The sequence below is a fragment of the Salvia hispanica genome, chromosome 3 (assembly GCF_029641045.1).
Source record: "Salvia hispanica isolate PSC_SH4W2 chromosome 3, Shi_PSC_v1, whole genome shotgun sequence".
Taxonomy (NCBI): Eukaryota; Viridiplantae; Streptophyta; class Magnoliopsida; order Lamiales; family Lamiaceae; genus Salvia; species Salvia hispanica.
The window spans coordinates 49334524-49349431 of NC_142694.1; the positions used below are offsets into that span (position 1 = coordinate 49334524).

Below are 14908 nucleotides of genomic sequence, written 5' to 3' on the forward strand. Positions count from 1 at the left end.
GATCTCCCAGCCCTCGGGCAACCTCAAGGGAACGCTGAGCCTCGGCATCCAGCTCATCGATATGGACGAACACATCAGCCTCTCGTCCCTCCGAATTACCAACGAAAATTCCGTTGCTAACGAAAAGGCCAATATTAGCGAAGGAATATCACTATCCGTCGCTAATACGGATGAGAGGCCGAGGAGTCCGATATTGGAGAACTGGATGGAGGGGATACCGGAAAATGAGGAGGAGGGGAAGGAAATGGCGATTGAACAACGGTGGAAGAGGAAAAGTGGGCTGTTTAAGTGCTTCTCTAATAAATTCAGATTGAAGAAGAAGGTGGGAAATGTGGATACACTTCATCACAGATCGCAATCAGAAGGGGGTCTGGGAAGGTTTTATGGCTGAATCTTCTACTTCTGGGATTGCTTTCCTTTTAGCCTTCAAAATTATTTTTTTTTTGTTATACGTTTGAATAGATGTTCTATATATATAGTTTTGAAATCAACTTGTGGTTAAATAGTGGAATTAAGTCAGCTGGTCTGATTTCTTTGAATTAAATTCATTGCCATATTAATTGCCATTTGTAATTAAAAAAATGAAATAAAATTTTCCTGTAATATAAACTATAAAGCATGATGTTTAAGTATATATTTTGACACAAACTAAAATTTAGTAATCACCATTTATAAAGTTAACCCTCATTCTTTTACATTATACAATAGTAAATTCGATTCCCGCACCTAGCTCGTTTTTTGCTATTTGTAAAACTTCCTCTTTATTGTTTTATTGGTAATACTTCCTTCGTTTTACAGTAGTGGAGTCATTTTGCCATTTTGATACGTTCCATAAGAGTGAAGTCATTTTCCTTTTTAATAAAAGTAACATATCTCTTCTCACTAACTTCTATTCTCTATTACTTTATTCTCTTTCATCTCTCTATATTTTTTTATTACCTACTTTATTCTTCTTTTACTTAATTCATATTTTCCTTAAATCGCGTTCCAAAAGGAAACGTTTCTACTACTATAGAATGGAGGGAGTATTATTTTTTTCTTTGGGTTTACCGTAGGTATAGAAATAATTATATATGTATTCATTAATTAAAACTAGATACTGATTTGATCTCAAGTGATTGATATCAAAACCTAAGTCAGAACAGAAGCTCATGGATCGATTTGAGAGCAAAGGAGGAAGGACAAGGGTAAAAAGGAAATAAAATATAGTAGTAGAACAAAGGACTTTCTATATCCACGATTAATAGAACTCTTTTGACTTGGGATTTCAAGAAATATAGTTGAAAAGGGATTTAAAAAGTTAACGGAACGTGGATCCTACCTTTATATATATTAGTTTTATAATAAAATGTGAGGATGATGAGTAAATAAAATGTGAAGTCCATTACTAAAAGTAGTCAAATGTACGACTGTCAATGAATTATGGACTAACTAAAAAAAGGGAATTGATATCAATTAATCATATACGGTGAGATTGATTACATACAATACGGCCACTTGAGGATTCGGGTATATATTACTGTTGATTGAAAAAAATATGATAAGTATGAAAGTCAGAAGGGCATTCAAAATTGAACAGTAGTATTCGAATTTAGAACTTGGCAACGCACAAAGGATTAATAAAAAGATCTAAAATAATAGTACTCCATAAATGAAGGTTGAATATAGCACAAACACAAACTGTGGTTCCTCTACAAAAAAATGTGGTTTGAAAACAGTAAAGATGTGGTTTGAAAACAATAAAGATGAGAGAATTCAGCCGGTTATAGAAAAACGAGACAAATTAATTTTCCAGTTAACCATGGTGAAAATAATGTAAAACCTGTAACAGCCTAACTTCATTAGATCATCACCAACACCTTGGATCGGGCTGGACGTCCTCCCAGCGCAGCACACGGGCGCATTCGCCGCATATGGCATGGCCACCTGCCTTAATCTGTTGACTCCTCAAGGTCAGCAGGTGCGCGAGGTTTGTGCATTGTCGGTGTCCGTATTTGTATTGGTGGCGTCGTCTGGCTCGTTCTAGTGCATAGTCACATTTAGGAGCCGGTGCTGGGGGAGGATCAACTGCAGGTTCTGCAACAGGCTGCTGCTGCTGCTGCTGATGCTGTGCGGGTTCTTGGACAGAATTTCTCTGCTGCTCAGTGGGTATGTTCTCTTCTGGAGAGACTCTTCGAATTTCCTCCCACTCGAGCGTCTTCTGATACACCTCCCAAGCCAAATCCTGCTCTTCTTTCGAAAGCTTCTCGTCTTCGTTTTCTTGCAGCAGGGTCTCGTGCTCATGGTAATTAGTGATCCAGCTGAAACAAGACAATGATTAGGCTTGGCTGTCATTATGAAACCGGATCGATAGCAGATAGCATATGAGACACACAACAACGAGCATTTTGATCCCAACTACAATTTCTTGTAAATTGAATCATATATGACACTGACATACTTGTGGTAGCAAATTCCATAAAAAGCCGAAATCTAGTTACCTGGGATGATGATCGCTTATCAAGCTCTCAATTATTTTGTCCGAAGATGAACCTCCGTGGGGAAGTGGCAGCTTCTGCTTTGGTAAGTTTCCTACACGAATAGTTGTATTTGGCTCAGTAGTAACTCCAATATCTTGTCCCAGCTCAGGTGTTATGTCATCATCACCAAAGTCGAACAAATGTAATATCTCTTCTTTGGACATTGTTCTGTGCACCTGCTGTCGGTCAACGACCCTTGCTGCAAGTCCTTCCTTAGTCACCTGTGAAATTATCTTATAAAGATTGTGCTCACCCTAGCAACTTACTATTTCAAATTTTAAATTTCGATTACCTGGCGCTTATAAATCTTCTCTTCCATTGTTGCGTGTGCAAGCAACCGGTATGCGAAAACAGGCTTTTTCTGCCCATACCTACAAACCACAAGCATCTGATTTAAACCATATATGAATCTAATTACGTTGTATCTTAAGAGAAAAATGTGGCGTACACACCTCCAAGCCCTATATATAGCTTGAAGATCATATGTCGGGTTCCAAGATCCATCAACTATAATTACTCGGTTGGCCGAATGAAGATTAATCCCCAGTGACCCAGCTCTAGTCGATATCAAAGTGCATTTCACTCTTCTGTTTGACGGGTCGTTGAACCTCTCAACCAATTTCTGCCTCTCCGAGCTTTCTGTTCTTCCATCCAATCTGTCAAAGATGCAGAAGAAACATTAGTGAACCGCTCTTTTTTCACGAAATCTGGTGATACTATTATTAGACGACAGATTCAGTCGGAATTTCCAGTGAAGTAATCAAGATATTAACAACATTTTTGAAATGCTTGAAAACATATTTACCTGTACCAGTCCTTCCCCTTTTTCCAACATTTTCCGTTCTTCCTTGGACGAGGCATTTTCGAAAGATAAAACTCGATTAGGTCCAAAGTTAATATACTCTGGCTAAACACCAGTGCCTTATCACCGATACTTGAACACATTGTGAGGATATCAAGTAGCAAGACCATTTTGCCGCCTTGATCGGGCTCCTTATAGCTATTTTCCTTCAAAAGATCCCTCCACCAGTCCTGTTAGAAAAGTAAAGAAACAGTTAAGGTCCAAAACAGCACTATATATTATTAGGTGACTCTGCAACATTAACTTTACGAAAGGAAATCACCACACCTCACGAAGGAATCCATTATAATTCTTTTTCTGAGGATTCCCCAGCTTCTCTGCAAGACACACAGGAAGAGGCAACAGAATAACCTATTAGAGCTTAGTTTTGGAATATCGAGACAAAGAAGATAGAGTACAACAGTTTCAGCTGGCCAATCAGGGCAACTTAGATGAAACTTACCAATATGGCTTAGGAAAAAAAAGACTGAAGTTAAATTTAAATTATAAATTTCTCTCTATGCTAAGGAGATGAATGAATGACTCAACTAACAATTGAAAGTTAAATTGTTAGTTGTTACAACCAAAAAAAAAAAGAAAAAGAAAACTAGGATATATCTAGAGTACCTCCAGGGAGTATATTGTAGTCGATGTTCTCATCACTAGAGCAGTCATCTGCAAGATTCTCCACATCTTCACATTTAGCAGAATCTTTGTTTTCTTTCCTCAGTTGCAATATTCCAGGATGGTTCCATATCTGCAGATAATGATGTACAACTTTGAACTTATAATCTACATATTTAATAAAACGAAATAGTTTGCACAGAGAAATATTATTGACGGCTGTTGCCACTCTTCAGAATATAGAGTAGTTCCGATGAATTCAAAAGAAGTGGAGAAATATATCGTGTGAAAATTAGTAACTCCGAGAACAGATATTCACTCACTCACTCACACACACACATACACACACACACACACACACACACACACACAGAAGGGTCAACCAAACAAGAAACTGGTAGCTCTTGTTAAATTTTAAATAGAGTGGTGTGACATAAATTCTAGTTTATCAGTAATATCAACCTTGCTAGCTGTGAGGAACCATGAAATTCTAAACAGATATAGATCTGAAGTATGTATGTTGTATGCTGTATTGTTCGGCATCAGTTCAGAAAATTGAAGGGGATATTAAAAAATAAATCATTCGTTTAAAGACCTCGAATTTAAAACATTCTGCAGCATTCAGAGAAGCACACATGCATTCACAAGATAATTTAATGATACATGTAATATAGTGAACAAAAGGAAAACTGGAAATTCACATACCTGAGCTAAGGCCTGGTACCCTGCAAAAAAGGATCTCTTAATTATCTTTTCACCCGAGATCTTGTCCTTTGTGAAACCATGAACATCAAGAAACCTCTTATACATTTTTCTCTGGAGTGGAGATAATTTCACAGAGATGACGAACACAGTTTTAGGAGGCAAATCTTTTTTAACCACATTCATGTCCATTCTCTGAACAAATCCTTTTAACTGTTCATATAAAATATGAGACCTTTGATTCATTATCTTTACATCTTCTGCAGTAGAATTGGTGTGTTGACCATTTTCAATTGGGTTCTGGAATCTGCAAAGCACAATCATGTAGCATGTAAATAACAGGTAAAGAGAGGGCATCATGAGAAAAGTTTTTTACCTATTCCTGAACTCATGGCTGCTGCCAAGAAATCCTTCTCTAACAAAATCAACCATCTGTTTCACATAAAGTTCAAGATGAACACATAGTGGATGAAGAAACTATGAAAACCCAGAAAAAATGTTCTGATTTGAAACCCATACACAATAGTACTCCATGAGATTATTCTGAAGAGGCGATCCAGTTAACGCTATCCTCCTCTGGCACCTCACTTGTTTCAATGCCTGGGTTGTATCAGCCCTAGTGTTCTTGATAATGTGTGCCTCGTCGCAGACAAGAATGTCAGGTCCCTCCTGACAAATATGTTGTCTTTATAAGAATGGACTACATTTTTTGATCAATAAAAAGGTAAGGAAATTCTAGGATACTGGATGATGCAGAGAATGCACTAAGAGCAGATTCTAAAAAAGTTATCAAAATGAAATAACACTATAGTATATTAAGCAGAGTTGATCTCATGAGCATTCAAAGACTATGGAAAAAGGATGGGAAAACTCATTTTTTATGAGGATTGCAAGTTGGCAAATTCTCATTATGGAGCGAGCAAGGGGTGGGAATGATCCCACAAAACATCTTTAAAGAAAAAATATCTGAACATCATAGTAGCATCTAAATTTTAAATCATCCCCGAATTCTTTTATTTGTACTATCACGGATGCATGAAATGAAAAGAAAGAGGAAATCATAACTGAACAAGCTCTAGCAAACCCTGGAACTATCCAAAAGAATAAAGCATACTCCACATATTGCAGAATGTAGGATCAATTTCATTGAAAAAGAAAGATAAGTAGAAGAATACAAATTCACTTCTTAATACTTTCGTCTTGCATATTGAACATATTGATGATCACCTGAAGTGCATTAGTAATCTCTCTAGCCATATCTCTGTCCTTAGCATACTTTCCAAGAGACATATTCCGGAAAGCAGTATAACCAATCAAGAAGACACCGCCTTTAATTCTCCATTTAGCAAACAACTCGACCCTTCTTTCCCTGAACAAAATCAAATAAATTGAGTAATACTCCCTCCATCCCTAAACAATAGACACTAACCCACAACATATTACCCCCAATATATCAACATATTTCTACCACATGGCCCACCAATTTCTCCTCTTACAATATATTTATTGATCATTACTATCACTACCCTTAGGTGGGATTTTCTCCACTTACAATACACACAAGCACTTCTATGAAAACCCGAGCTGTATGTCTATTGGTAAGGGTCAGAGAGGGTATAAAAACAAATTGGGAGTATTATATCTGGTAAAACTTGAATTTTATCCATCTTAAGTTCTAGGGATATAATATCCCAGAAGCACAAGCATAAAGTTTGAGAAATGAAGAAAGACAGCTGGATAAAATAAACTCAAGAATTTTATTGGAATAGACCAGCAGAGGTTAAACAAATTTAAAACAACAGAAAAAGAGTGTATAAGAATGTTGCAAATCCAGGGACCTTATTACATCAAGTTCCAGTTCAGATCCTAGATCTGGACTTCGTAACTTCTAACAATCATGCATTCAGTAGAAAGAATGACATACCTTGGAACATCTTCAACCATGAAGATCCGTAGAGGTTTTAGCTCAGATGGTCTCCATTTCATAAACTCATGCCGCCAATTGTGTAAAACACTCACTGGTGTAACTATGAGTGCAGTTCTCAGGCCTAGGTCTACACTTCTCATAGCAGTATACAGAAATGCTATGACCTGCGTGCAGAAAAAAATTTAACATCGTGACAATATCTATCCATATTAACATAATCTAGTCAGGTAACTCTAAAAAGGAATAGACCTAATTCTATAAACCATATAATTAACTATCATCCTAATTTTTGTTTGGTAGGTGATTGCATAAAAAGTCACCGGCAGAAATGACGAGAGATGCTCTTCTATCCAGTTTAAAACCACTACCTGAATTGTTTTACCTAACCCCATGGTATGCGCCAGAATGCAGCCAAGGCCTTTATCACCAGACCTCACTTTTGTCACAGACTGAACAATATTTTCCCACATAAACCGGATTCCTGCAACCTGAAGCTCACAACAAATTAGATTTATGAGTTATGAGTGAACTGTTAAATTAAGTAAGAAAACAAGAAAATTGAAAAATAGGTCAGGAAATGGAAATCTGGAACAATGTTGGATTATGAGAAATTAATCATGGTTCAAATTGCCTACAGCTTATCTGAAATGTTTACATACTCGTCATTAGTAGTTAACAATCAAAATAAAAGATTGTCCCAATCTTAAACACACAGATACCTTTATGCACAGTGCATGGGACTTTTCTGTAGTGTCATGACATGTAAAATAAATAACATAAAGAAAACAGTATGATAGTAGGCAAGGCCAAACCTGGTGGATCTTTAATTTCGTTGAGATGCTAGGAGGAATTCTAACTGCCTCTTCGCCTTCCTCTCTGACCACATTTACTACGTAGCCAGAAGATATGTCGCCCAGTATTTCTAAACCAGTGCCATCAAATGAGCTCCTGTTATTGACTGAAGAGACTGGAGATTTGGTAGAAAACCGCGCCTCCAATGATTTAAGCCGCTCTTGACGCTCCTGTAAAAGTATATTTATCGGGTCCATGTTGATATCTAATGCACTAAAATAAGATTCAGGATGAACGCTAACCTTCTCAATTGCAATTTTCTTCTTAGTTTCTTCGCCCAATTCAGCATCATCAATGATCCTCCTAATTATCTTCTTACGTCTTCTTTTAGTGCTGGACCAAAAGAAAGGACAATAAAATTGAAATAATGGCAGCGCTCAAATTGATTATAAGAAAAGAACGGTGTTTTTGTGTGTGTGTGCAGAGATTTCATGTCTCACATAAATTTATAAACACGATCACAGAATATGGGTCCAGCGTACCTAGTATTTATGCTTCTGCCAGCATCTGAATCGTCTGAATCTGAATCAGATTCTGAACTAGAAATAACTTGGCTATCTAATTTGGTGGCTTCCTCCATATTCAATGGTTTACATTCAGCATCTGGACCCTCACCATCACTATCCAAAGTAATTGTACAGAATTTCTTACTATCTGGTTGTTCATCACATTCTCTTGAACGTTTGATGCCCTTCAACTCAACCACATCCACAGAAGAAGAGGCATCAAGATTATTCTTTGCCCTCTCTCCATGAACAATGCCAAACAACCTGTTCACACTATCATTTATTTCTTGATCTCCAACATCTTTTTCAGCAGTTACATCCTCCTTACCCATCGAACCATCTAATTGATGCTCCCTCATTCCATCAGATGGAGAAAGTTCTCCTTGAGCAAAATCCTGATCCAAATAGAACATAAAAACATGGCAACAACATTTTAGTTGGCTAGCAGCAAGAAAGGAAAGGTGGGTACTATGCCTAAAATAGATCAAACATGAATTTCATCAAGCATATGACTATACGGAAGCAAGACATAATAATAGTCATTCATGCTAAACATGTCAAACAAAATGGTTGTACACACATTTTTAATCTGGAATAAGTGACAATTAAGAAAGCTAAAATAAAGGGCAAAAACAATCAATCAAGCTTGCCTATCATATCAGTTAGCTCAATTGAATTTTATTATGAGATTCAGAAGATAGCCTTACATGAATCATATGCACTTCCATTTTGTTTTCTAGGTGCAAAGCAGTAAAAATTAGCGGTTATACTTTTTGTTTAACACCCAATCGGTCGGAAAAATTCTCAATACGGGAACCTATATTCTAATTTCAACCCATTTGAGAATATTTCCCCAATTGGTCTCCAGAGAACGCCCAAAAACAGAGAGCAGGATGTCAATAATGACTGAGAGAATGAGAAAATGGCCGAAAGTAAATAAAGAGAAAAATTATAACATCGCCTCAGTTTTACCCCCGCCATCCCATAAAAGATGTCTCACTTTCGTTTTTAGTTTGTCCCACTAAAGATGTCATATTTCCATTTTTCGAAAAAGTTCTCTCTCACATTAAATTAAAATTTATATTTTCTCTCTCCACTTAACATACAAAAGAAACCTCCTAAAATCCCGAGCCATCCCACAAGTGTGACATCTTCTATGGACGGAGGGATTGCAAATCGCTGTATTTACCAGTCGATTTGAAATGTCAACTACGTTTTAGTATTACATGATTTAAAATCCAACCACATTAATTTGACCCACCTGTTATTAAAATTGAATGCCGGGATTTACGGGTTATACATAAATACAGTCTGCGGCCAGTTGGTTTAAAATATCTAGCCATGGAGATTTCAACGTCCAATTCACTAATTTGAAGAGGAAAACAAAAAATTTCTATAAATTCTAGAGTTCAAAATTTTGATACTACAATTTTCTGGTTTCGAGAGTAACCTTAATTCCAATTGCAGTTTTACTGCAATTCTTAAAATTAAAATCTAGTGAACCAACAATATTTCCTAGGAGACTGGCCCAAATTATAATGATGATCTAAACATCAAGCATGTAGACAAAAATTCCAATTGAACTACTAATAAACCAAAACCTTTGTGCTATGATTGGACCTAGAAAGTTTATGAGAAAATCACACATAGCGGTAACAGGTAAAGCATGTCCTACTGAGTCTCTCACCTTCCAAATTATGGTAACAAAGTCCCAGCTGTTCATAAACATCTAATATTTATTTTTCCACTCCATGTGAATTACTCAATATCTTTAAGATTAGGAAAAACGTTATTTAAAAAGTATCTTTCGATTTGGAAGTTTAACTCTTTCGAATGGAACTTTTATGTTAGTCTATTAGATTACATACTAATTTACTCAAGACGGAGCAAGTATTTTTCCCTTCCAAATTCCAATATTTTCCTATTGGAGCTTCCCTCATTCCTTTTATTGAACATAATCATGTGAATAGGGCGTTAATGAGTTCTAATATGCAATGCCAGGCAGCTCCGCTTCAAAGCAACCAAAACTCATATGTTTGCTAGGTATAGTAGGATCTAATTTAGGGTTGATTACATCAGCTAAATTGGTAAGATTTGTCAGTAAATGTGCAAGAACTGCATGTCCTCCATGAGCTTCGGAAAAAAGAAAGGTGGCAAACATGGTAGAAGGTACTGAACAAGAGTTCCTTGTCAATTAATCTTTCCAGTTCACGAGAGTGACTGAAAGATGGAAAGCAGATTTTTTAGATGTATGAATTCTTATCTCTCTGAATCTCAGATATACTAACTAGGAAATAGGACCTTTTTTACCAGTATAAAGCCAGAGAAACCACCAAAACAAGCCCAAAAAGTGTCAATAAACACTAGTTATGCTCCTGTGACCTTGACTTTCTAAGCCAGAGCTATCTGGGATATAGCATCAAAATCTATTATTACTCTTGAAGACGTTATCAGTCACATAAATATGATAGATATAAATGAGTGTATTATGTTATTCAATGACTTCCCTCGTGAAGTCTTAAATATTCTGATGTTTCTTTTATTACGACAAAGAACTGTAACATCATGTTGCATATACAAACAGCTCAAACCTCAATAATCCACAGAATCACAATGCATGTTGCAAACGCATGAAATCCTTGTCCAGCTAGGCTATATTTGTCCAAGCTTATTCAGTTAATTGTAGATTATGCTGTCAATATAATTTTGAGCATATTGAATTCAAAATTTGAGCATCTTTTCACCAAAATCATAACTACTATGAAAAATAGTAGAATAAATTGTAAATAAATACACTAAACCAAGTAAACCTCTTTGCTTTGCTTCCTACGCCTCCTTCGTTTCAAATGAACATGAAGCTTGCGATCGGCATTTGCATCGTCTTCCTCTTTAACCTGTCACCAAACAAAATCAAATATAGCAAAAGCAATTCAATCAGCTATTAGACACAGGTGAAGGGGTTAAATTATCACATAGGTACCTAGAACTATAACAGCAGCAAAGATCCATGAGTGTACAGGTGATCTTTTATCAATGAATTCTGTTAATAAATCAAATGGTCTAAATAAGATAATTAAATAATTATTAATCATCTCACTACATAAAATTTAACAAGACTAGTTCATCTTGACATCTCTACGTAATTAACTCGTCTATATAAGAATATTGTATCAAGATAACTATTTGAACATGCAAACAGAAAGTGCACTTGGAGACTCACAGGCAGCGCAATTAAACTTTCCCAGGTAAGAATAAAAGAACTTAATGACTTCTACTATTATAGTACATATCAATTCAAATGAACTTTAAAAACAAAACTAACCTTTCTAAAGTTTTTCTTTTGTTCTTCAGTAAGATTCAAATCTCCTTCATTTGCTAAAGCATCAGCAATAAATGGATCAGACAATGTACCATCAACATCATCAATCTCTTCCACCTGAAAATGTGGTACAAGTAAGAGACTTCTGTAAAATAGACATACTGTAAGAAATAACACGAGTTCCAAGTGCCCATCTTCCAATATAAACCACTAGAAAAATTGATTCCACTAGAAAAATTATGCTCAACAGAATTTTTAAAATCACATTATGGTCTGTAAAACCTTCCAAAAGCTCAAACAAAGGCTTTGTATTTTTTTAAACATACAGCTCCGCCCGCAGCAGACATTTAAACTACTCCTTCCATAAACCTACAACTGTCTACAATTATTAGAAGCTGCTTAACATGTGGCATAAAACGATAACTGTGCATCTACTTCTATGGCAGTGAATCAATGATCAACTAATATATTAGGTTGTACTTCTCTCATCCAATCATAATGAATTGGAAAACTCAACAATAAATTTAATTTAGTAAACACATGGAGGTAAATACATGACTTGGCATCTTTTATCAACATCCCGTTGTCAGCTACGTGACTATTAAAACTCAAAAATATCTCACCTCATCAACACCTGGAAATTTCAGACCCAGTTCTGCAGCCTGTTGTGGGGTGCTTGCCAGATAAACCGAAGCCCAGTGCTCGCTACCAAAACTTACATTTTCGAAAGATGACTTGTCAGAGCACATTCTACTGAAAGAATCCCAATCTACAGTTGTAGTATCATTTGCAGTTTCACTGCTTTCACTTTTCTCAACTTTCTTTCCAAGGAAACCACTGGCACCCTCCTCCAAGACTTTGCCATGCCGTCTGCCCTAAATGAAAATTTTCAACTTCAGAAATATAACTTATCACATGATTGTATGAATTCCTTGAAATGGTCTGAGTACGAACCTTCTAACAGGCCTGTGGACCTGGAGAAACTCTTCAGCCTTTGTAACTGATTCAAGAGCATCACTGGACAAATTAGTTCCAGCCCAGTGAGTCCTATTTTTCCATGCTATGGTGCAGCAACCATTCGGAGCTTGTCTTTCGATCCACTTATAGAGACTGGAGAGATCAATACCAGCACCATCAAGTTGCTCCTGCTCAGTTACATGATAAGATGAGTGGAGAAGTGACATTTACTGCTAAAACAGAAAATAAATGCTCCCTCCGTCCGCCATTAGGAGTCTCATTTCTTGGTGGTACGGGTTATAAGAAATGTTAAGAAAAGTAGGTGGAAAAAAGTTAGAATATGGGTCTCACTTGTATATATTAGTTTTAAATGAAATTTGAGTGGAATGAGTTAGTGGAAAGTAAGACTTTACGTTTTCCTTTTTAGTTTGTCCCAACTAAGATGACACATTTCCTTTTTTGGAAATTTTCTCTCTCCAATTAATGCACTCAACCACTTTTTCTCACTCTTATTAAAATATCCATCTTTCTTTATCTCTCTACTTTAATATACTTTCACCCACCTTTTCTCTCTCCAATTAAACACTTTAACAAATAACTCCTAAAATCCTGTGCCGGCTAAGCAATGTGTCATCTTAGCCGGGACGGAGGGAGTACCATTTATAGTAAAAACGAACCGGGACTCCTATTCGCGGACAGACTACAATTGAAAATCAAGACTTCTTTCGCGGACGGAGGGAGTAGTTTTTATGTTTCATATTCACCCAATGACAGAAAAAAAAATACAACTAGGTTATAACAAGTTTCTTGAATATTTTTTATTTTGGAGCAAAAGGTCGGGGAGAATCAAAATAATTTATTTCCTTTAATGTTACAAAACCACTTGAACAACTAATCTTAAGCATAACAAATATTGCAAAAAAAAATATTTCCATGCATAAAGAGAAAAATTTAAAATAGCTACCAATAAATGAGCACTTTCCGTCTCAAGCTCGTCAAGCTCCACTTCCCATTGTTCCCTGAAGGCTGCCATTTCTCCGGAAACAGCCTTGTCCAACTATCCACCACCAAAATTGATTCAAAATGAAGGAACATTGACAGAAAGATTTTTTTTAAAACTGACATAAAAAGCTAGTATACCTCATCACCAAAGAGAGATTGAGCCAATTCTTTCCTAACATCAGCCTCGACATTGATTAAGGATTCCTCTTCCAGTGCCTCCTGGGCTTCCGCAGCCTGAGAAGAAGATTAAGTCAGTATTAAAATAAAGAGCACCTGTTGCTTTCTTCAAACTAAGAGGATCAAAACATTTTACCTTACTCTCAACTTCTATAAGCTCAGCAATTAGCTCCTCTACATCCTCCTCGGTCAAGGGTTCCTGATAAGATATAAAGTTGCAGCTTTAATAAGAGAAGAAGGAAGAAGAGAAGGGCAAGAAACCAAAGTATGCATGTCGAAAAGGATGCTATCATTTTTCTAGAGCATTAAAAAGAAGACTACATACAGATGCTTACAACAGTTCAAACTAATTAGGCAATCAAGGTACTCACAACACTTCGAACTTAATTCGCATACAATCCCAAGGGGATGACAAAGAGTATTTTCCCAATCAAGGTATCGAATAAGCAGATAACAGGATAATAAGTAGTGAAGACAAGTATGGCTATGATTATTTGGAACAATTAGCTAGCAGCTGCCATAAATTCTCAGTGTTCGGTTATTAGAATTGGCCAAAAATTACCTCTTTCATAAGGGGTGACCAAGTCTCATAAGGCAAGACTAATCCTACATGGCACTATCTCGAGACTAAGTACTAGGCCGCGTTCATCCAACTGAACGACACATAACGAGACTAAGTCCTGTCTGGTCCAACAAACAAAGCACAACCTCGATGCAGTTCTCTCTCATCCATACATGCAATTATACTCTATGCAGAAAACACAAGCCACGAAAGGACAGAAACAATTGAAAATAACTCAGCCATCAAAAACACCATTTAACAAAGGTACACCATTTCCAGATTGCATCCTTCCTTCTTCCTTAACCTAATTCTAGCAAAGGCGTTATAATTTCACGAACTTCATACAAATAAACATGTTGAACAAGATAGCAGGAGAGGCAGAGGCACCAAACAAACAAAAACAAGGTACAACCACCGAAGCAAAACGTACAACTCGGCCACACTTTTCCAGATGCAAGATAAAACTGAACAAAACGGGTCCAGGCATTACCTCAGAATGAGATTCTCCTTCCAGCTCTTCTTCACCTTCATCGTTATCATATTCAGCTGAATTGTCGGAGAATTCTTCCTCAGCGTCAATTGTTTCTTCATCCTTCTTCTCAATCTCTCCTCCATCAACCATCACTGTGTCTGCTTGGATCAAATTAAACTTGTTGCAGAAAATTTGCAGTGTCTTCTTTTTAAATTTTTATTTATTCATTGGGTTTTAGCAATGGGGATGGTGAATTTGGGCATTGGCAAAACTCATAACGACGTCGTATCGGCCGTAATTGGTGAATAGGGCCTAGCTGTAAAAAGATGCCCTAATTAGAAAATTTATTTGATTTTATCTCTATATCTGCTAAATTAGAAAATTTAATATTTTGACTTTATCTTATATCTACTGAATCAGAAAATTTATATTGCTCTTATCTTTATAT

At 36.5% G+C, this 14908-nt stretch overlaps 1 protein-coding gene across 1 annotated transcript; it reads right to left on the reverse strand.

The window, feature by feature from the left end:
- Positions 1-1616: 1616 nt before the first annotated feature.
- ATRX (P-loop containing nucleoside triphosphate hydrolases superfamily protein) lies at positions 1617-14686 on the reverse strand. Its single transcript, XM_048114637.2, has 24 exons — positions 14479-14686; positions 13563-13625; positions 13388-13483; positions 13212-13304; positions 12245-12435; positions 11914-12160; positions 11294-11407; positions 10782-10865; positions 7948-8366; positions 7708-7798; positions 7426-7635; positions 6982-7101; positions 6611-6777; positions 5914-6055; positions 5206-5355; positions 5063-5118; positions 4690-4993; positions 3988-4117; positions 3649-3698; positions 3325-3551; positions 2972-3175; positions 2812-2890; positions 2481-2740; positions 1617-2300 (listed from the first exon to the last, which is right to left on the reverse strand). The coding sequence occupies exons 1-24, from the start codon at positions 14608-14610 to the stop codon at positions 1850-1852; spliced, it is 4080 nt and encodes a 1359-aa protein (XP_047970594.1). The 5' UTR covers positions 14611-14686; the 3' UTR covers positions 1617-1849.
- Between the last annotated feature and the right edge of the window lie 222 nt (positions 14687-14908).

Coding starts and splice junctions, on each gene's coding strand:
- ATRX (XM_048114637.2), bottom strand. CDS start 14,610: ATGGTTGATGGAGGAGAGATTGAGAAGAAGGATGAAGAAACAATTGAC. Junction 13,484..13,562: donor TTATAGAAGTTGAGAGTAAG/GTAAAATGTTTT, acceptor TCTTCTTCTCAG/GCTGCGGAAGCCCAGGAGGC. Junction 12,436..13,211: donor CGGAAAGTGCTCATTTATTG/GTAGCTATTTTA, acceptor GTAACTGAGCAG/GAGCAACTTGATGGTGCTGG.